Below are 27,157 nucleotides of genomic sequence, written 5' to 3' on the forward strand. Positions count from 1 at the left end.
GCGCACTTTGGGAGAGTGACTTTGGCATGGCTCTGGTTTCCTTTCTTGCTGCCGTGCACAGCGGAGATCGTCAGCGCAGTGACGGCAGCAGACAAACCCTCCCTCCTACGCACGCAAACACACACGCACTCACGTGTGTGCACACATGTGCACTGCCAGCGCATGGCTTTGGACATTAAATTCCTTTCGACAATAACGCCGACCGATCCAACACAACGGACTTGCCTAGACGCAGTGGGCGGCAGAAGAAAACTGGGAGAGGGAGAGAGAGAGAGTGAGAGAGAGGAAGAGAGGGAGGGAGAGAGAGAGAGAGCAAAATAAGTCGAGGGAGAAGAACACGGAGAAGAGAGAGAGAGGGAGGGCACCAAAGTAGGAGGGGGAATGGTGAGAGCAAAATAGTGCTGCCACCTGTTTTTTTCCCCCAGTGCCAGGGTGGCAGTGTGGGTAATGAAAATGCAAAGCCCCCCAGCGCGGCTCGATATGCCGAGCACGAGAGGGGTGCGCGTGGCGGAGAGGCACCGTTAATAATCGCGCTGCGTTGGTCGCTGTCCAAATCTTTGGACATGTTTTATTTTTGAAAGGAAGGGATTTAAAAAAAAAACGCCACACAAGCCGTGTGGGAGGAGGTGTGGAGGGGGGGGTGAGGTTTGCCGAGCCAGCTGATTGTTAACGCGGAGAGCCTGGGGAGAAGCTGCTCCTCGGAGTCCAGGTGTTCCCGTGGGGGCGGTGAGCGACGCACGGGGAACCCCATGGGTTGCACGGTGAGCTTCACCTGCTGCGAGGAGGAGGAGGAGGACCATCAGAGCGAAGCATCTCTGGCAGCCAAGGGGAAGGGAAAGAGAGGGAGGAAGAAGAGGAAGAAGGATGAGCGAAGGAAGCTTCTCAAGGTACTCGGAGGCGGCGCACCGATCAAATTCATATCGGCATCGTTGATAGCGGGTTTACACCTCGCGCTCTGACGTGAGAAAGATCGCTGTTCGCAATGCACTTGTGACCGCTGTGATTATCGCCGGGCCACGGATTGCGGCAAACCGGTCTCTGCCGCCACGCGGGATTTCTCAGCCTGTCGCCGTATTTCAGAACGCGAACAACCCACCGGGCTGCAAAGTGACGTTCTGTGTGCGAGTACACACAATAGCACTGACAGGTTTGTTCAATTCTGTTGGTCACCGGCCATGAATAACGCCGTTGTTGTTTTTTTTGGTGTGTGCACGCTCCGGCCGCTAAAATGCGTGACTTTAAGGGCAAAATAACGCACAGAGGGGTTTTGTTCTTGACTCTGCGAGTAAATCAAGAGTTGATGACGTCAATATTTACCCAGAATGGTGCGGTGTCGCCAGGTGCTCGCTCTGAGGCCGCACCTGCGGTACCACGTGGCTTTTAATTGTTACCAGTCAGGGTTCTGCAACCCAGCTTTCTCGGAGCAATCTTCCATCTCGCGTCTCAACATTTTGAATCGTTGGTTTTAACGTTTGGAAACGCTTAATTGTATACGTGAAAAGATACACGCGTGAAATGTTAAGATGGTAATTGTAACGGCTAAAATAAAGTAAACTATTACATGACGTTAAGGTGACAACAGTTAAAGGCACAGCCTTGCAAGCGATGGCTCGTACCACTGCTGGCAGAACGGCCTTCACGAGAGGGAAATCTCGAGGGTGTTTTGGCCTACTCTGTCACGCTGGCCACACTTATTAGATTCACCCCACCACGTACAACCCTGACATTTTAACTTCCTGTGATGCACCCGTCTAGACTGCCGAGTGGACAGAGGTGGGTGGAGAGTTCATGCATGTGCACCACTTTTACAATAGTCGCGGTGGCGAAATGTTAACTGCTGGCATGCAGGAGATTGTGGGTTCGACCCGACGCTGATGCCTGGAAATTTGGAGTTTGCGTGTCTCTCTTTCTCCCCGTGGTCGCGCTGATTTTTCTCCGAGTCATCCGGTTTTTCTCGCCACGTTTAGAAACACGAGTATTTGGCTGCTATATGCATTTTCACGTGATGGGCCACTTCGTTGAGCAATCATTTGTGGCCAGGTTGCTTCTGAAAAATATCTACATAGCTCAATGGGCCTTACTTGGTAAAATAAAGAAAAATGTTTCGTAGTTCAACCAGCGAACTCTGCGTTTCCGTGGCGGCATTCCCACCACAAACCAACAGCTCTATAAATAGTGACAGCACAATAAAGACACTGCATTGTTATTTTTTATTTGTGGCGTTGTGCAGCATTGACAGCTGCCTCGAAACGGTGTCAGCAGCTGCGTAAGCCCTGAACTCTCCGCTGTTCTGGTATCCGAACACCCCCGAGCCCCCCCTCCCCCCTCCTCCACAATAACTCCGCTGCAGCAGTGGCCACACTCCACAGGGTCTCTGGTTGGGTGGTGGTGGCTGTACTGCACGTGGCCTGTAGTCCAGCTCTATGGAGGCAGCGAGGGTTGGCGCATCGAGCGGACGTTGTGAAACTCCCTTCTCGTGGGCATTGAGGTGCCATACCCTGACCGGCCAGGAGAAGGCGCTGCAGCAAGTGTGGACTCATCTCTATCTGTTCCATTTGTATGGTGTGGCGTTGTTCCCTCACATGCATGGGTTTGTTACAGGTGGTCTGGTTTCCTCCCAAATGTATGAACGCTTAATCATATAATTGGCTGAAAAAGTCTCAATATATTTATCCACATCCGTGTGTGTTGTGCGACGCACTTTGGGGTGAATGACAATAAATACAACAAAAATACCGACTACCTATGCGTCCATACTTAATTTGGAGCTTTCGTGACTGCAGGAATTACTCTTTGGTTCTTTCGGTAAAGTCACGTATAAAGAGAAAATAATAAATTAAATACTAACATACGACGTTTCGATTGCAACACAAGCAATCATCATTAGGTATAAATGAAATAGAAACACAAATCTAGTATACTTTGAAATGTAATGTACCATAGCGGTGCCGTTCTTTCCGTATTTTGGCTGGCTGCTTGCGCGCGTTGCCGGCGCTGGCTATTTACTGCAAGTGGCAGTGAAGGCCCCTGCTGACGGGGACGCGGGCTAGAACGGCAGGCTCCCTCTTGGCTGGAATGAAGGCTGGCACTTGCCTGCTGCGAGGAAATGTCTCGCATTGCCAAATTCCTGACCCTCAATGGGAGCCCAGTGTGCGGTGGGCACCCGTGCAAGCTTCAGTGACCTAGCGGGGATTTTTTTCCCTCTCCACCTCCTTTTGGCCTCTCGCAGGAGGAATCATATTTTTCCCCTCCCCTCGGAGGCTTTTAGTGCCATTGAAATGCGGTTACACTGAAGTGCGCAGCTGCGGAGGCCAGGACCATGTAAAATTGGGTTCTTTGTCGGCAGCAGTCAGGAGGCTTTGAATGGCAGAGTTAATGGGTTTAGGCACGAAAAGGGCCTCTTGCTTGCTGCTGCGCTTTCACAATTATTCGGCGATAAAAAAAAAATATGCGGTAACTCACAGTGCGGCCAATGTCACCGGCTCCGTTGGGGCAAGAAAATGAACAGAGCTGAACGAATCTGAAGTTTACGCGAAGATTTGTATAAATTTGTTTATATTGGAGGTTTGAGAGCGGTAAAAGGGCGATGCCCGATTTTAAATCGCGTTTGAACGCTTAAGTCACCAATCTACATGACTACGATGTATTGACAAATGTTTACATTTGATTTCACTGAAAACTCGATCTTTGCCAAGGCTGTGAAATATTGTTTCAACAATTCTGAGAAAATATTTAAATGTAACTTTCATATCCCTGCATAATTCATAAAGTATACATATAGATGCATACACCAAAGTGCACATTTTACCTACACGCTTACAGATTCAAACTATTATAAAATAGCTCGTACATTTTTTGTTTACCAATGTATGAATATCTGCTTTCATACGCTGTTAATAATTTATTACGGCAAGTCTCCTGGTTTCACCAGAATCAGCAGCACACTGCCCGCCACGGTGGTGGAGTTGATTTTACCTCCAGCCGCAAAGCAGACTCTGGACTTTACTCATCTGTGTTGGCGCCAGAAATGTTTAGCTGGTGGGGGGGTGGGGCTATGGTTTTTAAAACCATGACATGAATGGGTTGGCTCCATTATACAATAACATGTTTATCAACATTCTATCAGTGGTATAGCAATAATTAACACAAAGGCAATGGAAACAGATTTCAAACGAGCCACGGTCTCTGTCAGTTCTAGCCCCATTACGTGCAAAATTAAATACATCCGCAGTGCGATTATAGCGATGGCACCCAAACTCTGGCCCATTTACGAAACTCACTGTAGCCTGTGTTCTTTCAACAGAAGAGGTAGAACAGCAAAACTGCACGAACTCTCTCCCGATGCCACTTGCCCGTGGCCAACGGACCTCAACTATTGCCAATTAGCTCCTGAACATTTTGCTGCCATATGCAAGAATAGAACAGTGACCGTGCTAGCCCACGGCAGTCCGGTAGTCATACCGCGTGCACCATCACCAACTTCGGCGTGTACTGACCTGCTGCTCAAATCAATGAGATTTCAACAGCATCGATGATTCTGGGTATAGACTGCATATATACTGTACTGTATCTATGGGAGTGGCGTAACAATGGAGTGCGCAGGCGGTGCAACTGCGCTGGCACCCAAGGGCTGAAGGGCCCCCAGATGCCGGGCCACGAAACAAGAAGGGAGCTGGACAGGGGGAGGGGCTCTCTCATCCCCTGGCACCGGGGCCCACGCCAACTTCGCCATGCCACTGGCGCGCAGCGGATCATCAGTTTATTAATTTACACGATACTGTGATAATTTTTTGGTCGGTTTATAGACTTGGTAAAATGCTTCCTTTATTCGGTGCTACACGCAAGTTATTGTTGGGCAGACTATGCCTCCATTCAGTGACCCTGGGGTTTGCGTTTCCAACTTCCTCTTCTCCAAGTTGCGCATCTCAGATTGCAAAGTGTGGCTTCATTGTCCCAGTCTGAAAGCTGCGTTCATCCTTCTTCTGCTGCTGCTGCTGCATGTTTCCTTCCTTCTGATGACGGTACCGCAGGGATTATGTCCGAAGCACTGCACAGGTTGTGGCGGTGTTTTTCAGACTGAATGTTAGCTGTTGATCAGACATTAAGGCTTGTAACATTAAGGCCTGATTTTTGTTTAATTGTATTATTTTATCTTGCCGTGCCTTCCAGCAGTGTGTATAGTCACGTCTCATTACGATGTCTGTTGATTGTATTTGTTTATTTGAAGTTCAGAATATTTCATGGACTATAGGGTAACCCAAATGTCAGGGCACATCGGATTATTTTATTGATTTCAACAGATCACAGAGTTAATTAATGTAAGTTAACAAATGTTCAAACTGACTTCAATTAACATCACTGCAGGCAGGAATGTTTTTGAAATTAATTCAGGATTTTTTAAAAGATTACAGTTGTAATCTTTGAACATTCATCAACTATGCTTTGTCTCAATTCAGTAAAAAAAAATCAATTTTAAAATGTCATCTGAAAATGAAGAATTAATATAGATATGATTAATGATAATGGATAAAATACTCACTTATAGAATACATAATTGCAATGTTTCAATGCCAGTTTTAAAATAAATATAACCCTCTGCATATAGTTACACTTACACTCGGTAGGATTTCTTATGACCTACAGTATTTGTGTGCACTCAGCCCATGTAAATCCACTGCTGGATGAAGACATCCCGACAATGTGTCAGTCATGGCGACCGTTTGACCATACTTCACCATGCTGGTCATTGTGGATCGGGGAAGGGGAGGTCATCGAGGATCAGTTCACATATCACCATTGATATGTGAACTGATCAGGTCGCCATGTTCAAAGCCCACTGCGCTAACCGCTGCGCCACCGCTCCTCACACTAATTGCATAAAGTCTTATATTTAAGGGTCCGCTACCTGTCCAGAATTGGCATCTGTGCTCAGGTGGTGCCAGTTGATTTGTGGCCGAGGTGTGGTACCGGTATTGCTGTGGTGAGCTTTCTTACAGGATACTGCATACTTCTGACAGACCTTTGGTGTGTGGGAATGATGCAAGTCTACATTGTGGGTCCACAGTAACGTTTGGGTGGGGGTGTAAAATGAGATGTTATTCAAGGGGAAGCTGTAGGAGGCCAAACACCTGCAATGTTACTACAAGGGGACATGAGCGGCAGACCCCTGGTCTCTATTTTAACTCACGTGTGTATGTGTGTATCGTTACACGCTTTAATTTTCAAGTTGTGTTATAGCCATGCTTACGTTGTACGTGCGAGCACACAGCAAAGTCACGAGATGCAATGCACCTTCATTGTATGAAATGAAATAATTTCAAGAATTGCTTGTTGCGCTTATCCAGACAATTAAAACGTGGCTTTTACATACATGAAAACATGCCAACGCAGAGCTATGAAGTTCACAACGAAGGGGACCTGGCTGTACGGTTGCCACCTCTGAGATACAATACATGGGCACGTGTCACGAGAAGGAAAAGCATATCTCAATACCGACAGAGATTTTCCAGGACAGGGACTTCAAAAAGAGGATGATCCCTGGGACGACCAGAACAGGTGGCCGTTGCAGGCGGATGAGTGGCGGGCGGAAGCAGGCGGGGAGGGGCTGTTTGTGTCGGACGTGGCTGTGTTTGTTGTCATTCAACCGGGAGGTTTCCCCCCTGGCTTGTGAGCCGCCCGTGCCCACTGGCGTGGGTTGAGCACCTGCCCGGAAGCCGTTGTTGGCCATCGCGAGGCAGGCGGAAGGTGAAAGGTCGGGGTTGGATGTCACCTGATGAGCTCGCACCTGCAACGCAATTATCCAGCAGCTCACCCGAGCATCCTCAGCAGACGCACACTCTCTTGCTGTGGCTGTTTTCTCCTTCCCTATACAACATTTGTGAATGTTTCATATCATCACGCGTTGTCAAATTTTACGCAACTTATTATCCAAAACTCGACGCATACCTCCGCTTGTGCATTAGAAACCAAAAATTATTGTGATGAATGTATAGATATAAATTATTCATCTCATTGAACGAGTTTAGATGATGTTGTGTATTTATTTTGGATCAACGTGGTTCTAACTATGTAACAATAAACCCAGGGAACTCATTTTTCGAATTGTAAATATTTATATAATTTGACATCATAGCCTTCTGGGCTTCCCCATTCCAATAGTTGTTGCTGAAGAACTTTGACCCCTTGAATTTGACAAATTACTGGGCATAAGTCATAAACAAATACACACGGATAGATGTTTTTTTTTCAATCGCAGCCATCTACCATCCCAAAACGATGATCCCTCTTTCGGGGGTCACGCGACATTCCCAGTATGTTTGCCTCGTCTACTCAGTGTCGACGGGAGGGGCTGGATGAATGTCGTTGGGAAAGGCTTCAGCATGTCGGTATCCCACTGCCGGTCTACACGTGGGGCACTGCACGGTGTGTGTCCAGGGAGGCTTGCAGCCTTGTAAATCTGTCACATCCTCCGCTCTGTGTTTGTTTGACGCTTGCTGGAAGAAGCATGAGAAACCAGCCACGGTTAGCTTAGGCTGTTTTTGCTGCTCAATCAGATGAAACGTTGCGGTGCAGATGGCGCGCAGTAACAATAAATAATAATTTTCAGTGTGTTGTTAATCCACTGCTGGATGCATACCGCCTCTTCATGCCGTGTCAGTCATCGGGGTGGAGGGGGTGGAGGGGGTGGAGGGGGTGGAGGGGAACCAAGGACCAGCACGAGACTCAATGTCACTCGCCACTGATGTTCGCCGTGGCCGGAATTTGAACTCAGATTCCCTGGCCCATAGTGCAGTGCGTGAAGCCCAGCACTCGTGTGCTTTCACAACGATCAGCAGGCTGAGAACATTTTCTTTTAATATTATTATCCTTTCATCTTCCGAACTTCGTGCATTAAAATTAAGTATGTTCCACATAGCACCACAAATTAGACGCACTTAATGGAATAATGGACAATTGTGCCAAATTTAATTTCAGAAGCATTGCATGAGAGCGTTGTGCAAACACATCAGAGTGAATCTAATGCAATATTTCGAGAACATGACTCATAGGGCATGCTGTTCCTGTAATTGATGCGACCTTATTCCAGAGCACAGGCCCATTACATTACGCATTTTCTGGGCATGAGCCCTTCGAAACGAATGCCACAGAACTGGATCTGAGCGAGGGTAATCAATGCGTCATCCACTTTGTAGCGATAGGAACAGATACGTACAATTTATACATCAGAGATTCGTGTCCCAGTGACACAGCCAATATATCACGTCTGAAGCAGATGCAGTAATTTCTATAGGGATATGACATTTTTTTTTATATCGATGCATCAATGCAATTACATTTATTACACAGTTTTATTATCATGTCAAATACACTGAACGTAGCCTTGCGATAGTGGAAAGTTAAAGGCTTCCCCTCTCAATGTTGGTCGTAGGGTATTGCTGTCTGTGACCATACCTCACCGCGCAGTTCGCTCTCCACTGCGCATCGCTGCTCTCCTGGCCATAGACATGGCGTGGAACAGATAATAAGAATACGCGTTAATCATTGGCTGCTATGTTCTGACTTCTGAAATAAAACAACGCATTTAAAAAAAAATAAACTGCGCTAAAAGTGGCGATTCAAATTGATATCGAGATCTCGGGGTGCGTGTGTGTACACGTGTGTGCGTGTGTGTACACGTGTGTGCGTGTGTGTGCACGTGTGTGCGTGTGTGTACACGTGTGTGCGTGTGTGTACACGTGTGTACGCGTGTGTGTACACGTGAGTGCGTGTGTGTACACGTGTGTGCGTGTGTGTGCACGTGTGTGCGTGTGTGTGCACGTGTGTGCGTGTGTGTGCACGTGTGTGCGTGTGTGTACACGTGTGTGCGTGTGTGTACACGTGTGTGCGTGTGTGTGCACGTGTGTGCGTGTGTGGACACGTGTGTGCGTGTGTGGACACGTGTGTGCGTGTGTGTACACGTGTGTACGCGTGTGTGTGCACGTGTGTGCGTGTGTGTACACGTGTGTGCGTGTGTGTACACGTGTGTTCGTGTGTGTACACGTGTGTGCGTGTGTGTACACGTGTTCCGCCTTACGCAGACAGCGTTAATTGCTTAGCGCGTCACGTGGAACGCTAAACGCAGAAAGACGGAGCGTTTTAGGTCGCGAGAACTGGAGTTTGGGAATCTCTGCGTTAGAGAGTGGTGGTGCTTGGAGCACGAGAGGAGAGCAGAGGGCATGGTGAGTAAAGGGAGGATGATCCAACTGATGGCGCTGATGGAAAGGACGTGCTCTTTTTCATCCTTCGAGGACGGCAAACTTGGTCACATCTGCAACGCATTACTACCGCTGCCGCCTTGGCCTTTCTGGAATCCTAGCCATGCCTGTACACAAATCAATTGGTCTCTGCTCAAAGCCAAAGGTCGATGTTTTTATTGGGGTTCGGGAGGTTATCAAGAGGTTAAGGGGGGGGGGGGGGGGTCAGCCTCGATGCGTTTTCTTCTTGCTGAGAATAACCGCATGCTGGGCTCGTGCACTAATTGCCACGTATTTCTCCGTCGTTAATCTTCATTTGTGTATCGCGGGCGTTTCACGACTCTTAGCTGCAGGTTGTCAAAAGAACTTCGTCATGGGTCCGTGAGCCGTGTTTTAATGTAAATTTTAGTTGCATGGACAGATTGAAATATGTTTTTTTTAATATGAAATATTAATGATCCCCCTGTGGATGTAATCCCCAAAGTGCCCTAGATTCGCAAGCACACTTAAGAATCCCCATTAATGTATCGATAAGAAACCTATAAATTAACGGAAATCATTAATTCCTAACCTCCGTGGGAGGCCATTTACGGTCACAACAAGTGCACGAATTAAAAAACAACTCGGTTAGGGAAAATACGCGGGAGTCATTTTTGCGAAAAAACTAAAACAAAATTCGTGCAACGGATTCACGTCCCGTCGTCGACATCGTCGAGATGAGCGCAGCGGACGCGCTGTGAGCGAGGAACCCGCGGCATCGTCGCACGTGGCGACGACGGCTCCCTGGAGCGCCGTGTTCTCATCCACCCTCCCGGAGGGGGTGGGGTGAAGCGGTGGGGTGAAGTGGGGTGAAGCAGGGGGGGGGGGGGGCACTCGAGTTCAGCAGGGAATGATGCGCTGCGTAGTTACAGCACTGCCTCCCCTTGGAACTAAACGAGAAGCTACTGTTGTTGTTGTTCTACTTCTTGGTTCTTTCGGTAAAGTCACGTAGAAGGAAAATAATAAAATAATAAAAATAAAACATAATAAAATAATTCTCACGACGTTTCGGCCGCAACGCGAGCAGCCGTCTTCAGGTGGAGAACAGCCGTCTTCAGGTGGAGAACAGGTCTGTCGACAGACCGGTTCTCCACCTGAAGACGGCTGCTTGCGTTGTGGCCGAAACGTCGTGAGAATTATTTTAGTATGTTTTATTTTTATTACTTTATTATTTTCCTTCTACGTGACTTTACCAAAAGAACCAAGAAGATGAATCCCTGCAGTCACGAAAGCTTTAAATCGAAGTTGTTGTTGTTGTTGTTTTTACCAGGTAAGAAGGTCCATTGAGCTCTGCAGCTCTTTTTCAGATGCGACATGGCCACAAATGATAGCGCACTGGAAGTGGCTTATCGTGTGGCAACGCATAGCGGGCAAATACTCTGAAGGCGTGATGTTGATTTTCAACGTGGAGGGGAAAACCGGAGGACCCGGAGAAAAATCTACGCGACCACGGGGAGATAGAGAGAGAGAGACACGCAAACTCCAAATATACAGCAGCAGGCATTGTCAGGGTCGGGATCGAACCCACGCCCTCCTATACACCAGGCGAGGTAGTTCGCATCTCTCCGTCGTGGCGCCCTTAGAATGATCCCGCGCTCGATCATTGCCTCTCCCCGGCTGCTCTTTAAACATCGCCTCTTGTCTCTCCTCCATGGCAGCAGCCGCTTCTGCTGCCCCTGCTGCCCCTGCTGCCCCTGCTGCCCCTGCTGCCCTGTGGCCATCTCTGGCGACGGCTGCTGTCTCGCTCGGCTCAGTCCGGCGAGAGTGACGCAGTTTGTCTTGGCGACGTTTCGTCTCCCACCACGGCACGGTCACGCCGCTAATCCCATCACTCTCTCGAGTTCCATTCATTCTTCCCGCCCCGACCAGCCGCGAACTATACTTTGTGTACGCACGCGCATGTGTGTGTGTAGGAACGTGTGTGTGTGTGTAGGAACGTGTGTGTGTGTAGGAACGTGTGTGTGTAGGAACGTGTGCATGTGTGTGTGTAGGAACGTGTGTGTGTGTAGGAACGTGTGTGTGTGTAGGAACGTGTGTGTGTGTGTAGGAACGTGTGTGTGTGTGTAGGAACGTGTGTGTGTAGGAACGTGTGCGTGTGTGTGTAGGAACGTGTGTGTGTGTATAGGAACGTGTGTGTGTGTGTAGGAACGTGTGTGTGTGTAGGAACGTGTGTGTGTGTGTAGGAACGTGTGTGTGTGTAGGAACGTGTGTGTGTGTGTAGGAACGCGTGTGTGTAGGAACGTGTGTGTGTGTAGGAATGCGTGTGTGTAGGAACGTGTGTGTGTGTGTAGGAACGTGTGTGTGTGTAGGAACGTGTGTGTGTAGGAACATGTGTGTGTGTGTAGGAACGTGTGTGTGTGTAGGAACGCGTATGTGTAGGAACGTGTGTGTGTGTGTAGGAACGCGTGTGTGTAGGAACGTGTGTGTGTGTGTAGGAACGTGTGTGTGTGTAGGAACGTGTGTGTATGTGTAGGAACGTGTGTGTGTGTAGGAACGTGAGTGTGTATTGGAACGTGTGTGTGTGTAGGAACGTGCGTGTGTGTGTAGGAACGTGTGTGTGTGTGTAGGAACGTGCGTGTGTGTGTGTGTAGGAACGTGTGTGTGTGTGTGTGTAGGAACGTGTGTGTGTGTGTAGGAACGTGTGTGTGTAGGAACGTGTGTGTGTGTAGGAACGTGTGTGTGTGTAGGAACGTGTGTGTGTGTGTAGGAACGTGTGTGTGTGTAGGAACGTGTGTGTGTGTGTAGGAACGTGTGTGTGTGTAGGAACGTGTGTGTGTGTGTAGGAACGCGTGTGTGTAGGAACGTGTGTGTGTGTAGGAACGCGTGTGTGTAGGAACGTGTGTGTGTGTGTAGGAACGTGTGTGTGTGTAGGAACGTGTGTGTGTGGGAACATGTGTGTGTGTAGGAACGTGTGTGTGTGTAGGAACGCGTGTGTGTAGGAACGTGTGTGTGTGTGTAGGAACGCGTGTGTGTAGGAACATGTGTGTGTGTGTAGGAACGTGTGTGTGTGTAGGAACGCGTGTGTGTAGGAACGTGTGTGTGTGTGTGTGTAGGAACGTGTGTGTGTGTAGGAACGCGTATGTGTAGGAACGTGTGTGTGTGTGTAGGAACGTGTGTGTGTGTAGGAACGTGTGTGTGTGTAGGAACGTGTGTGTGTGTAGGAACGCGTGTGTGTAGGAACGTGTGTGTGTGTGTGTAGGAACGTGTGTGTGTGTGTAGGAACGTTTGTGTGTGTAGGAACGTGCGTGTGTGTGTAGGAACGTGTGTGTGTGTGTGTAGGCACGAGTGTGTGTGTAGGAACGTGCGTGTGTGTAGGAGTGTAGGAACGTGTGTGTGTGTGTAGGAACGTGTGTGTGTGTGTAGGAACGTGTGTGTATGTGTAGGAACGTGTGTGTGTGTAGGAACGTGCGTGTGTATTGGAACGTGTGTGTGTGTAGGAACGTGCGTGTGTAGGAACGTGTGTGTGTGTGTAGGAACGTGCGTGTGTGTGTGTGTAGGAACGTGTGTGTGTGTGTAGGAACGTGTGTGTGTGTGTGTAGGAACGTGCGTGTGTGTGTGTATGTGTAGGAACGTGCGTGTGTGTGTGTATGTGTAGGAACGTGTGTGTGTGTGTGTAGGAACGTGCGTGCGTGTGTGTGTAGGAACGTGTGTGTGTGTGTAGGAACGTGTGTGTGTGTGTAGGAACATGTGTGTGTGTGTAGGAACGTGTGTGTGTGTAGGAACGCGTATGTGTAGGAACGTGTGTGTGTGTGTAGGAACGCGTGTGTGTAGGAACGTGTGTGTGTGTGTAGGAACGTGTGTGTGTGTAGGAACGTGTGTGTATGTGTAGGAACGTGTGTGTGTGTAGGAACGTGCGTGTGTATTGGAACGTGTGTGTGTGTAGGAACGTGCGTGTGTGTGTAAGAACGTGTGTGTGTGTGTAGGAACGTGCGTGTGTGTGTGTGTAGGAACGTGTGTGTGTGTGTGTGTAGGAACGTGTGTGTGTGTGTAGGAACGTGTGTGTGTAGGAACGTGTGCGTGTGTGTGTAGGAACGTGTGTGTGTGTAGGAACGTGTGTGTGTAGGAACGTGTGTGTGTGTAGGAACGTGTGTGTGTGTGTAGGAACGTGTGTGTGTGTAGGAACGTGTGTGTGTGTGTAGGAACGCGTGTGTGTAGGAACGTGTGTGTGTGTAGGAACGCGTGTGTGTAGGAACGTGTGTGTGTGTGTAGGAACGTGTGTGTGTGTAGGAACGTGTGTGTGTAGGAACATGTGTGTGTGTGTAGGAACGTGTGTGTGTGTAGGAACGCGTGTGTGTAGGAACGTGTGTGTGTGTGTAGGAACGCGTGTGTGTAGGAACATGTGTGTGTGTGTAGGAACGTGTGTGTGTGTAGGAACGCGTGTGTGTAGGAACGTGTGTGTGTGTGTGTGTAGGAACGTGTGTGTGTGTAGGAACGCGTATGTGTAGGAACGTGTGTGTGTGTGTAGGAACGTGTGTGTGTGTAGGAACGTGTGTGTGTGTAGGAACGTGTGTGTGTGTAGGAACGCGTGTGTGTAGGAACGTGTGTGTGTGTGTGTAGGAACGTGTGTGTGTGTAGGAACGTTTGTGTGTGTAGGAACGTGCGTGTGTGTGTAGGAACGTGTGTGTGTGTGTGTAGGCACGAGTGTGTGTGTAGGAACGTGCGTGTGTGTAGGAACGTGTGTGTGTGTGTAGGAACGTGTGTGTGTGTGTAGGAACGTGTGTGTATGTGTAGGAACGTGTGTGTGTGTAGGAACGTGCGTGTGTATTGGAACGTGTGTGTGTGTAGGAACGTGCGTGTGTAGGAACGTGTGTGTGTGTGTAGGAACGTGCGTGTGTGTATGTGTAGGAACGTGTGTGTGTGTGTGTAGGAACGTGTGTGTGTGTGTGTAGGAACGTGCGTGTGTGTGTGTATGTGTAGGAACGTGCGTGTGTGTGTGTATGTGTAGGAACGTGTGTGTGTGTGTAGGAACGTGCGTGCGTGTGTGTGTAGGAACGTGTGTGTGTGTGTAGGAACGTGTGTGTGTGTGTAGGAACGTGTGTGTGTGTGTAGGAACGTGTGTGTGTGTAGGAACGTGTGCATGTAGGAACGTGTGTGTGTGTGTAGGAACGTGTGTGTGTGTAAGAACGTGTGTGTGTGTAGGAACGCGTGTGTGTGTGGGGGGAGCGGTGGTTCAGCGGCGACCCGAGTTCGAGTCCAGGTCATAACCTATAGTGATGTATATCTGAACTGGTTCTAAGCCTCCCCTAGGTCGACTCGACCTTAAATGAGTACTTCGTACGGTGTAAAAATATGAGCACTGGGGACACAAAGGTGGCCCGGCGAGGTATCGGCCAATCAACGTTTACGTGCCACGCTGGCCGTATAGCGGCTCGCGAACAGCACTTGGCCCACTCATCTGTTAAAGACTTTGTGTTTGGGTACTATCACTGGTGGTGAATGCACTGCACTATGAACCCGGAAAAATGCGTGAGATTTCCATGCAGGGCTAACGTGAGTGACGAGTGATATCTGAACCGGTCCTGGGCGCTCCGCTCACCAACCCGCACCGACCGGCGTGATGAAATATGGGCAAACAACCCCCATGGCCGGCATGGCACACGGGGGGGGGGGGGGGGGCAGGCCTTCGTCCAGCGGTAGATTGAGAAAATAATTTGAACTCGTCTTCTACGTGATGACTTTACCGAAAGAACCAAGAAGATGAATCCCTGCAGTCACGAAAGCTTTAAATCGAAATATGAACTCGGTTCAACCAGGTTCAGAGTGCACCGTGGTAACCGCCGCACGAACATTCCACCCCCCAAATCAATAAGCTTTTTGAAACCAGGCGAGAGACCACTTCATTTAAAGAAGAATGCAGTTTCACTAAACACGGTTATGAATGATTTAAAATTTGTGGTATGTAGCCAAATTTGGGATAGCTGCGGTAACGAATGCCGTTCACCACGTGCGTTGTTTTGTGAGACCCCTTTTAAATTAAATAGCTTTTGCGAGAGGTTTTAATTAAAGCACTTTAAATAATCCCAACAGCTACACATTTCAGATGTGGGCACAAGTTCGCGGGCTTGAGCTTGGATCTCCCTTTGGGTGAAAGGAGGACAGCTTATATCAGTTAGGCCTGTGTTGTGTTCATTCCTATAGAAACCGTGTAATTGATTTGACGTTGTGTTTATCCTGCTGTGGCTTTTGACACAATTTAATTTTGCCGAAGTCTGTAGGATTGTGATCGACAACACTGAGCTGGTTTATATTGGAGAGATTTGTGTTTTATTTGGCAAGAGATAGTGATTTTTTTTTACATTCCCTTAATGTCATTAATGTGCTCACGGGTTTTGGAAAAATAAATATTATTTTTCTTCTCCAGGATAATGTGGATGAATTAAATGTAATGATTCATACAACATGCAGGAAAGTGTCCCTACTTCACTGTGCCGTAGCGTGGATTAACCTTAAAGCGTGTGGATTATTTTTGAGTTGGCGCACGCAAATATTTGGTCCAATAATGTAGGGCTTGTGACGTAACCAGTCCATTTACTGTCTTGTCTTAACATGAAAGGCAATTATTGTAATGCTGTAAGCCATGTTTCGTACATCTCCTTGTCTGTTTATTGACTAGTGCAAACATGACATTAAATTAATTTTGACGTTTCTCTAACTTATTTTAAAAAAATTATTCAAGAGCAAACTTTCATTCCAGGAAATAAATGTGTAATTTAATGTTGATTCATGTGTGTGCCTTTTATTTCTTATGTAAGGTGGTTAAAACACATGTAATTTCTACTTGGTTGTTTTTGCGCCAAATTCTATTCAATTCATTATTGCAAATTAGATCTCCTCCTGGTCGTTTGAGCTCTCACTTAGTTTAGCAAAATAAACTTGAAACTACAGAATACAAATATTAAAACACATCATCACATCACTGTAATCATCATAAGCCAAGGTCAATCCACTGCTGGACGAAGGCTTCCCCAAGCCACCATCACCTTCCACGATCCTGCCATGCAACAATCCACCCGGCACCCGCACACAAACCAATTTCATCGCTCCATCTCCACTGTGTACGACTCCACAATGCATTCCATTCCTTTGACTGCCGCTCCGTTCTTATTATTTTTTTCACCATCGTCCCTTCCAGCCGTGACGTGTCCTGTCCCAGCCCACATGTCGTTCACCTGCATGTGTTCGCAAGTGCATCTTATAATTGCAACCTGTAATCCGGGCCGTATTATCCAATAGGCACAGTAGGCACTGTGCCCCTAGGATCTACAAAAAACTAAAGGGCTTATGGAAAAAAAATGCGACCATGTTTTTGTTCTTATAATACCTTTTTTTTCTTAACCAAGATATCTTCTGGAATAAATATATTTCTATAGCAGGGATAGGCACAGTGTGCATACAAAGAGGCAGAGTCAATCTTTTGAGCGAAATTAACACCGGAGATGAAATTTTAAAAATTTTTTCATTGCAAAATCAGCAACAACATCTTCAAATGGTGTTTCCCCCCACAATCTCATTCTCAATGGAGAGCAGTGGCAAGGCGAGACGAGGCGGCGTTGCTGTTGCTGCTACGCTTGAAACAAGCTGAGTGACAGCGGCGGGAGTGACATGGGGCCAGTAGCCGCTGTAGAGAGATACCACCGAAGGCCTACGAAGCAGAAGTGCCCAGGGCCTACAAGGACCTTCATCCGGCCCTACCTGTAGTTTGCCCGCAACGTGCACGAGCTGCAATCGTTCTTGTTCGACTTTCTGGCTACCGATGCGCGCGTGGTGCAGGGCTTTCACGCGTACCGCTGGCTGACTTCCACATTTCTAAAACGGTAAATGTATAATGTGTTATTCCTTTCGGTAATGTGATTACAGAACTGTACTTCTTTTATACCGAATTCTGTAAAAGGGTGTTTACAACGTACGGGGAATGTATCTGCCACGCGGCCGAGTTGGTTCGTGGGGCTTTCGGCTCAACTGGCCACCGCAAAATGCTCGTCAGGCACAGTGGTGGTCTGGGCATGGACTTTTTCTCCATGGGCGGGAGGGGAGGATGAAAGGACGAAAGTCGGTGGACGGCGTCCAAATGGAATTACAGGGCATTTTTTGGGGAGGGACCGTAGGTTGTTTTGAAGGCGACCCATAGCTTGCCTGACGGGGTAAGATGATGTGAGTGCAGTGGGGGCCACGTGAAGTGTCTCCTTTGTGCGCCGGTTCGGTGGAAAACCTCGGGGTAAATCTAGACGCGGCGAAGAGAATCGATTTGAAATATACTTCCCTTTGCGGTGACAGTGTGTGAGCATAGGCATGCAATATCCCGAATCCTATGTTGCATGGCGGGTTAGTTAAGCACTTAGACATAATTGATAACTCACAATAATAACTAACTTGTTCATGTTCCGTGATTCCATGATGTGTTTGCTAGGTTACTCATTAATTTTCAGTGATGCGGGGCAGCTGATACATTTCAAGCCCATCCTATCTGCCCCAAAGGAGAGATTAAAAAAAAAGTACATTTCATGAAAACAATATACATAGTCAGACTCTAAAACATTACAGTGTTAATTTGTTTTAACTTAGGCATTCATCGGTAGTTTAAAAAAAAATTGGTAACGGAGGGGATTTTTTTTTTCTTGAACGCAAATACCCGCTTGACGTGAGGAATGTTTTGCGGTCGGGTATTGCATGGCCACTCGTCATCTTCAAATGGCTTAATTTTCCCATGACTGTCGCCCGCGTGCCTCTACCCGGCATCGGTGACAACCACCCACACGCCGTCAGCTTAATGGCGCGACACAGGAGGAGGAAACGCCTTCTCGTCGGAGGAAAAACAACCCAGCTAGGACGAGCCGTAAATCCATGATGGTCCGGGAGGACACTCAGTCTTCACTCAAGACTCGCTGGCCCCCATCCTGCACCTGCCCATGCAAAATACCTGTAACGGTTTAGTTCGTAAAAAAATTCCACCCTTTTTAAAATATTTGTTTTGCCTCATTTTTTTTTTACCGCAAACGTGCACGAGTCTTGTGTATCTCTGCCTCCTCTATGATGCGTCGCTTACAAGGAGGCCTCTGCTGTGACGATTCATTCGGGGGTGCGAGACGGTCACACCACAGCCAGCAGAGAGCACAAATCCACGTGGCTTTGATACCCACGTAAGGACAGTTTTCTCTCTCCTCTCTCTCTCTTTGTACGATCAGAGGAAACGAGAAGATGCTCGGTGTAGTCGGCACTTTGCTTCGTTCATCATTTCGTTTTTTTAAGTTTTTTAATGCTTTCCTTTATGTACTCCCCTCGCTCTCGCTCTCTCTCGCTCACTTTCGCTCACTTTCTCGCTCTCTCTCGTTCTCCCTCTCGCTCTTTTTTTTTAACTACGACAAGTGCTGCATCTGAACGCAGCCCTTCTAGCAGTTTCTCTCTCTCTCCCTCCAAGCATTGCCGCGACCCAGCGAGGATGTTCTGTCCGTCACGTTGTGGATGGCGAATGCACAATTGTAATGTTCAATAATTGAGTGGCCAATAGCAACAGTATAATTACTCGTGTGTGTATATATCAACGCCTTATGGAATCTGGTTGTAAAGTTTTGTGTTGTTTACATTCGCACGCTTTGTAATGCGTCACCATTTTTATAACTCATTTATTCAGTCGCAGTAAAAGAAACGGGATGTATAAATGTGGCAAAATAACATTTCACTATCTCAAAGACAAAGCAACGAACAACAGTAAACGTGTAGTGAACTTCAAACAAACAACACAGGGCAATGTGCCACAACAACAACAATAATAATACTTGTAACTGTGAAGTGAAACAGAAGAAGGCTACAAGCTCCATTTCTCATAAGCGATTATAGTCACAAGTTGGACCCTTCAAGAAGCAAACATTTACGGTATTAAACAAAAAAAAACTCCATAAAATGTTTTATATTGAAATGATACCCCTTTCGCATTTATTTTGTATCGAGATGGGAGCAGGCGAATGCACGTTAAAGTTGTTTCACCGTCTGTCGATGACTGTGGCGTCAATTATTATTCTAAGTTATGTAGCCAAGGGTAGGGTAGTGACATTTTGGTGGTTTTCTACAAAATGTTGTGCAGCATTCCTCCGGCTTTATGAAAATGGGGACGGGAGATAATGGGGCTTAGAGTCCACAGCGGGCCGATTGAAGCCGGCTCCGAGTCACCGCAACCAACTCGGTTGTGGGCTTCACAGTTGAACTCTGTGCAAAACTGTTTTTTTTGTGCCATACAGGAACCTCCATAAAGTTACATTTTCTTTCAGAAGCTGCCCTTTTGAGCGACATATCTCCCCGATTATCTCGGCTGTTAAGGGTGCAACCTTTTGTCGTTAACTGATGTATGAAATGTGTGGTCCCTAAGAAAAGAAACTTTCGAAATAGTCTTCAGCGACAAATGACACGGGGCTGACGTACGCGCTGCTGTATTGCTGAACTACAAATGCCTCTTATGGGCATGACATTTGAAACGGCATGCCGTATTTATAGACGTAAAACTGCATAGGTGCAGCAGTATGACATTTAGTCGTTATTATTGATGGCGGATTGGGATAAAGATTATGAAATGGAGAGGTGAACACGAGTGGAATAGAGTGCTTCTGGAAAATCGAATTTGAAAATGGAAAAAAGCAAGCACATGAGTGTGCCTTCAAAGCAGCGTTTACAACCAGTGCGGTGTGTTTTTTTTGTTGTTGTTGCCAGCTTTGACATGGCGAAGAAGAAACATGTGGACGCAAAGATAAAATGTGCATCGAGAAAGTGGACGCTCGAATTCCACTGCGAGACGGGAAGGGAGACGCCGTGGATCCGGGAAGAAAAACTAAAATAAAGAGAGAGAGACGTCGGTTCCATAATCGTGTTGGCTGGTTGTAGAGAAATGCAATAACTTTAATTTGTTGGTACGAAACCCGGAGATACATTTTGAATTGGTACCCCTAATTAGTACTCATAACTCATCTTAGGGGAGCAGTGTCGTTAATGGTTGACAACAACCTGATTCATGAGCCTTGCCACCCGAGTTTCATTCCCGGCCAAGGCTAACAACGTCGAAGGATAAATGACGTCTCAAGCAGTCTCCGGCATTGAGCGGCAGGACGAAGTTGCGGTGGCTCAAGCCCTTGTGGCCGACACGGCCTGATGAGGAGGAGGTAGACATTCGTCTCTACAGCAGTGGATCGACAAAAGACCGCGAATTTAAATCTGAAGTTCAAATGATGGTTTACATGAACGGCACATGTGGGCCCTGAGTCCGAATACAAGCCCCGGGCAAGAATCACTTAGCGGACCAGGTGGCTGACCTGGACCGCTTAATCACTGTTGTAGCACGTGACAATACGTCTTGTTTTCTCTGGAAGGACGTCAAATGTAACAGTGGAAGGTTTTGTTTTTCGCGCTCAGATGAAATATCCCGTCACGAGGATGGATGTGTTTTTCTTTAAGTTCCCCTTTTTAATTGCGCTTGTTTGACCTCGTAAACAGTCTCCTTTTATCATTTCTGTTTGGTTGTGGAACTGCTCTGGAATCGGATGCTGACTAATTATGTTGTGTCAGAGGTTCTGCTCAGCCGGCTATCTGTCATTCATCCCTGCAGCAACACAGACAAACCATGCTTCTAATGGACAGAGAGCTCGCCCACAAGGCTGTACCCTAATAGGCATAAACACATGAAGAGGTTTAGGCTCCTGCTACCGTACACCGCAGAATGAAAATAAATATTGATGGAGCGTGCCCTTCTGACAATTGTACTGTTGACCTAAGGGCACGCCTCGCTGCTACTTACGTGGACTTGAGCAGTGATTGTAGGTTGCCGGTGCGTCCAATGCGAGTCGGAAGAAGCTGCTGCTACTGCTGCAGTGGGAATGGTTAGCACACTGGACTTGCATCTCGAGAGGGTTCGGCTGACAATAAGCCCTGGCAATAACCCCAGCAAAAGGCCACTACAAATGGCTTGTTTCTGTCCTGCACAGTACAGGATTTCACATTCTGACGTTTATTTCAGCGCCGAAGCCGCCACGAACGTCCTTCAAGTCGTGGAGGGGGGGGGGGCCCAGGTAGAGCGATGTATTTTATTTTGCACCGACTGCCATTGGGGGGGGGGGGGGTGCGTCGGCTCTAGCGTGCTTGTGAAAACAACGATTTTACCCCAAGTGTGGCCCAATTGTGAACCCCGCGGTTACCATTGACTGCTGATTTAATTGATTATGGCATTTTAAAAAGCAAACATTAATTTTAAAGTGCTGTATTGATGGCTTGATATTTATAGCTGCCTTTCGGTAGATGGGGGTTTCAACCCCCCCCCCCACCAGACAATATTTCAATCAGTTTAATTCGAGATATGCAGCTTCTCTCTCGAGATGGAGATTCTTTAAATGAATAACGTAATCAAATCTCTGAGATTTTTATGAGCATGGTGGGATTGGCGTGCGCGTGTGTGTGTGAGTAGAGCGGTTTGCGGGGAGCGGTAGGGTAGTGGTGAGCACACTGTCCTGGGCCTCCCCTAGGTCTACTCAGCCTCAAATTAGTACCTGCTGCGATGTGTAAACATCGCCACGAGGGATACAAAGGGGGCAGGGCGAGGTGCTGGCCACCCACGCCCTCGTGTGCCCTGTTTAGGTGTTCACCCACATCACTTGCCATAACAGTCTGTTAAAGGCTATATGGGGGATCTTTGTCTTTGTACAGAGATTACCTTGACACTGCAAAACATGCCTATTGTGAACATTATTTGTTGATTCCAAGTTCATCTTACGTGTTGCCGAGTTCTAAAGTGGATGTGATTAAATCACGAATGGGGGTTCAGTGTTTTTTTTTTAAATGTAATTTGTCGATTGAATAATACACTTCTTCTCAAACTCACACTGGCGTGTCATTCTACCACGCCACTCAAGTAGTCGGCAGCCACCTATCAACAACAACCCCTTCGCTTCAAAGTATCTGTTCCAACGGCTTTGCAACTCTACCAATGTGCCAAGTGCATTGCGTAACTTCTTGCAGACATAACACACACGCACATTCGAATGCGTTCGGGTGGAGGGAGCGTGTGTTTTGAGCTGCGCTGATTTCCCAGGGGTAGAAATGTTTTTGGCACGGTCCGTCAGTGACTTTTTATTTTAATCTTCCTAATGGGCCCTTGCCATTAACTTTCGCATTACTGAGCAGCACTAGGCAACAAATTGCTTTTATTGGATGTTGAATAAGCACTCCGCTCTGGAATGTTGAATAAACGTGACGCTTACCTTTGCGTGTACAGTTTTATTGTTGTCCTGTTAACGTTAGTTACTCGGAACAATTACGTGGAATTGGATGACTTGATTGAACATTTTTCTAAATCTTGTTTTTTTAATGTAATTTCACATCATTGCAATGATATTCAATTAAATTGCGGCATGAACAATAATACTCACAATTAATAAAACATAGGCAGCTAATTAGATGTAACCTAATATGAAGGAAAACAAAGGAGTCATCGCAGGAAGAGACATGAGCATATTGACTTTTGCGTTTTTTTGCCAAAGATAAAATATTAAAGTACAGAACCTGCCCGCCGTTCTGCTGGAAACATGAAAATATTAAATTAGTTATCTGAGCTGAAGCCAAACCTGAAGGAGATATGCCTCTCCCCCCACCTACCCACCCCGGTTATTGATGCTGCTCAGCAAATCCGCCGGAGCCGAGCGCGTCCGAGCGGTAATGGGATTGCAGTGGACCAGTGCCATCGCTTTGTTGGGGTGGCAGTCGTCCAACGCGCTGCCATTCTCTGTCCCCTCGCCCCCGGGGACTCTCGCTGCCTCCCGTCGCCTCGGCGTCGGTCCGCGTCTCGTCCACCTCGGCATGGGTGGACCCCAGGCGCAGCGTGCCGGCTCCTGCATCGGGGACTTCAATTAGTCCGGCCAGGGGGGGGTCCTGGTGCGGAGACCGCCATGTCCTGCTCCGCGTTCTGCTGCGTCCACGTGATTAACTGGGTGAAATTCATGTTCTCTTGCGTCGTGCCGCTGCGTAGAATTCGCATGGCGAAGGTAAGCGGCGCGGCGCGTCGTCGATTCGTCGCCGCGATTGGGTTGAGTGACGTGAGGTTGATGTTGCTGTGTCTCGCAGCTTGCAACGCGCTTGTATTCACATTTTTCAAAGTACATCATTCCCTAGCACACAATGCAGATGAGAAATATCCGGCCGGAAAGGCAGCGTTGCGATTAACCCCACCGCACCGAGCCTACGGTACGTTTGACAATAAATAAGTACATTTTGGAATCTATATCAAGTAAAAAAATGAAGAAGCAAAACCATTGTTTTCCCAAGTGTATGATTTATATTAATTATTGATTCTCTGTTTGCTGTGTTGTGTTTACTTCACGTGATGAATTTTGTGCAACGATTTTTTTAAACGCTTCCTGTTCTTCACGCGCTGTCCCTACGCGCCACTCTTTCAACATCTACGTTGAACTTTATAGGTGGTGTGAGAGCCAACAAAGACATTCTCTCTGGCTTATGAATAAGTCATGTACTATCCTTCGTAACATCAATATTATCTCGCACACTAGGTCTACAGTTAACTGAAATGCGAAGGTCAAAATGACGTCTTCAAGTTGTTGTCCTTCCTCCGATTAGCACGCTGTTGGCTACGTACGGTGCGAAAGAAGTTCAGCATACATACAGTACATGCGCACTACCCGTGCTTGGTATTTCTGGAGCCACTGGGATAACGCGAGAAATACGCGCAACGCTAATTGCACTGGAGGAAATTAAATTGTGCCGTTCTTAATGAAGAAAGCTTTGCAGGCCTTCATAAATCAGCTTGTGGCAGCGGTTGTAATTGCAGTGGGACCCTGACACAAAGAAACCAAATGACGGTTTCGCAGGTCTGCTGGGAACTGGGCCCTAGGAGGACTTTGGCGAATGCAGATTAATTTTAATAAGTAAAACCTGAAAACATCTCTTGGGATGGGAAATCTGGTGTGCAAGGGTATCGTCCACATAGCAAACGCAAAGACACGTATACGCACATGTTAAATGTTTCACGTTTACAGGGTGCAATCCTACATTGTTAATTGCACTCAGTCAAATACATAATACGTAAATAACGAAATGCTGAACACCGCCGGCTCATATAGAATTCATATTTTCGACCCGGAACAGTTATGGATATTGTGGAAGTGAGTATATGGTCGCACAGACACAAGAGTAGTTGGAATGGACCATTTAAAATATAAAATACAATTAGCAAATTTTCATAATGATCGTATTTGAAAGGATAAATTACGACGATTTTTCAGAAATTGTGGAGCCTATTCTCACCGGTCATGTTTGTGAATACAATTGCAGAAACGGAAACGGTAATTTTCCATCGTTCCTGTGAAACAGTGGCAACGCAGTCTGAATTTGGCCAATTAGCCAACTGAGCTAATTGGGGTTCCATGTTGTCCATTGTCAGCAATATTATCCGGCCAATAGAATATATCTTTATCAGCCGAGCTGAGGTTACCGCAATCGGCGTAATTGATGCGATTTATTCAGACGTAATGTACTGTGCCTGTATCCGAGACCGAAAGTGGCCTCCAGCCGGCAGCTACTGCCGCGTCTGAACTCTGCACGGTGCCTCGCGAGGGCATTTTCACTTTCATGGCTCCACGCCAAGTGCCATCGCCTCCCCACGTTATGACTGCATTAGTGAAAGCACAGTCGTAATCGCTGCACCTCAGCAGTGTTGGTTGCCGTCGAGTTTGATACGCGACCGTGTGTACGTGCCTATGTATGTTGACATTATGTCGCACCCGTACGTAGCGAACCGTGCTAATCGGAAATCTCAGGTGCGAGGCTCCGAGCTTCACGAGTGTTCAATATTCACGGCTCGCCATCATTTAAGCCCCGATGGCCTTCCCCGTGCAATGCCAATTATGGGAGTTACTCGATTATACTTCACCACGCCGGTCAGTGCGGCTTGGTGTCCGGGATTGGTTCGGGTGTTCTTCCCTCGCCGCCGATATCACTCACACGGGCTCGTCTGGCCAGCCTCGTGCACGCAGTTTCGCTAGCCTCTGTGCCACGGATGTGGAAGCGAGGTCATTTAATCCTTTGTATTAAGTGCGCTTGCTTGCTTGCTTGCGCGCTTACGACCGTGCAAATCTTTCGGTCGTTTTTTAACCCACTTCCCGTGATTCAATCGAGCTGACATTTTGCACACAGACTCGTTGTGCGTGACAATTTATTTTCGTGAATTTTTTTCCCAAAATTTTACACTTTTTAGGAATTTATTTTTATATTTAATTACCAATTGCTTAATGGTGGCAGGCAATCATCTGACCCATAGGTGGCAGCCATCTCAAGCCAGAGGACGAGAGGACTCTAGCCGCCACGCATATAAAGGATTTATAGTGAAAAACTTTGTTTTTACGGGTTAATTTTTTTGTTGTTCAGCGCGCGAGTTGGTTTTTCTTTCTCTTCCTCTTCTTTGCTGCATCATGCCCTTGGCGTCTCGCACGAGCCAGTTCGAGTTGTTCCCCCGGGCCTCCTGCAGCGAGGACCTTCACGGAGCAGTTTTCAGTTTCAATTATTTAGTTTCAGTTTAATTTATTATTAGGTATAACCCTGTGAGCCATGCCGCTCTTGACTCGGGTGCAACCGCAACAAAACAAAAACATGAACAAGAAACATTTACACGCAACAGAAAAATCCAGGAAAAAACAGCAAAGTATTCCAGACAAAAACACCGCATTTCAACGCTGTGTGCGAAAATCCCAGGCGCGTTCGCGGTGATCGTGGTGCCGGCTGGCAAGGTCGCCACGAAGACTCCCTCGTCTCGCTGTGCCGCTGCACCGGCTGTACTTTTGACCCTTTTCCCCCCCTTCGCTTCCATTTGGCCGAGAGCCGCACCTCTCGTGTTTGTCCTCCACGGTCGAGGGGAGTTTCACTCGGCCCGTGGTATCTCCACACCCTCTCCTAAACACCCGGGCTCTGCCATGCAGCAGCTGTCAGCACGTCATTCTAAAAGAGGGACTCGGGCTCCAGACTGTAATGAAGTGTGAATAGAGCCTCGGCTCGCTCTCTGAGCCATGGATGGATGGGGGGGTGATGTAAATCTGCCCGTCTCTAACTCCGTAATGTGCGAGGCGTCCAAGTTGATGTGCGTAGCCCTGAACCCACCGCTGTTTGCAAACACGGTCTATCATTAACGGAGGTTTATTTTTTTAATGGTTGTCATAATGAATACAATAGCTCTGTACGTCGTCATCAACACTGCCACCAAATGGCAAAGCACGTGGCTCTGCCTGCCTTGCTGTGACCAAGGGTTGTAGCCCGAAACGGCGCCTTATTGAGCGTGTTGTCGTTATTGAGTTGTTGTTCTTCTTGGTTCTTTCGGTAAAGTCACGTAGAAGGGAAGTAATAAAATAATTAAAAATATTATGTTTTATTTGTATTATTTCATGACTTCCCTTCTACGTGACTTTACCGAAAGAACCAAGAAGACGAATCCCTGCAGTCACGAAAGCTTTAAATCGAAATTTGAGTTGTTGTTGTTAGTGCACCAATGTCTCGCGCATCATCACCGGATGCTGTGTCTATGCCTGTGTTGCGCTGCTCGAAATTACACAAGCAGCCTTTATTATGTTGATCCAGTCCGTTGGAATACAGCGTCATAAAGTATAGTTTTACGAACGCCTGTATAATTAAGTTTGTGATTAGGATGTCGGGTAAAATTGGCGGTATGATATAAACGAGCAGCTACACTGGTACAGTTTGTGTGTGCAGAATTCGTATTTCGTGCACGAATAACGTTCCTCTCTTCTTCTGTGTGGTCACTGTTGCAAAACATTAACGTTTTCCAGAAATGTTAATCAATACATTCTGCTTGTTAAGCTTTACAAACTCCCCCCCTCTCTCCCATCTTGAACATG

General features: G+C 47.3%; 1 protein-coding gene across 3 annotated transcripts in view; it reads left to right on the forward strand.

Moving 5' to 3' along the window:
* Positions 1 to 647: 647 nt before the first annotated feature.
* LOC144947086 (tensin-3-like) overlaps positions 648 to 27,157 on the forward strand; it is a 132,022-nt gene continuing 105,512 nt past the window's right edge. For 2 of the 3 annotated variants that reach the window (XM_078876311.1, XM_078876367.1), the window contains exon 1: positions 648 to 887. In XM_078876311.1, the coding sequence (XP_078732437.1) occupies positions 750 to 887 (138 nt within the window). In that variant the 5' untranslated portion in view covers positions 648 to 749. Of the gene's footprint in view, positions 888 to 23,177; positions 23,285 to 27,157 lie in introns of those variants that run through there. The other variant, XM_078876444.1, reaches the window with a different exon arrangement.

Source organism: Lampetra fluviatilis, chromosome 1 (assembly GCF_964198595.1).
Source record: "Lampetra fluviatilis chromosome 1, kcLamFluv1.1, whole genome shotgun sequence".
Classification (NCBI taxonomy): domain Eukaryota; kingdom Metazoa; phylum Chordata; class Hyperoartia; order Petromyzontiformes; family Petromyzontidae; genus Lampetra; species Lampetra fluviatilis.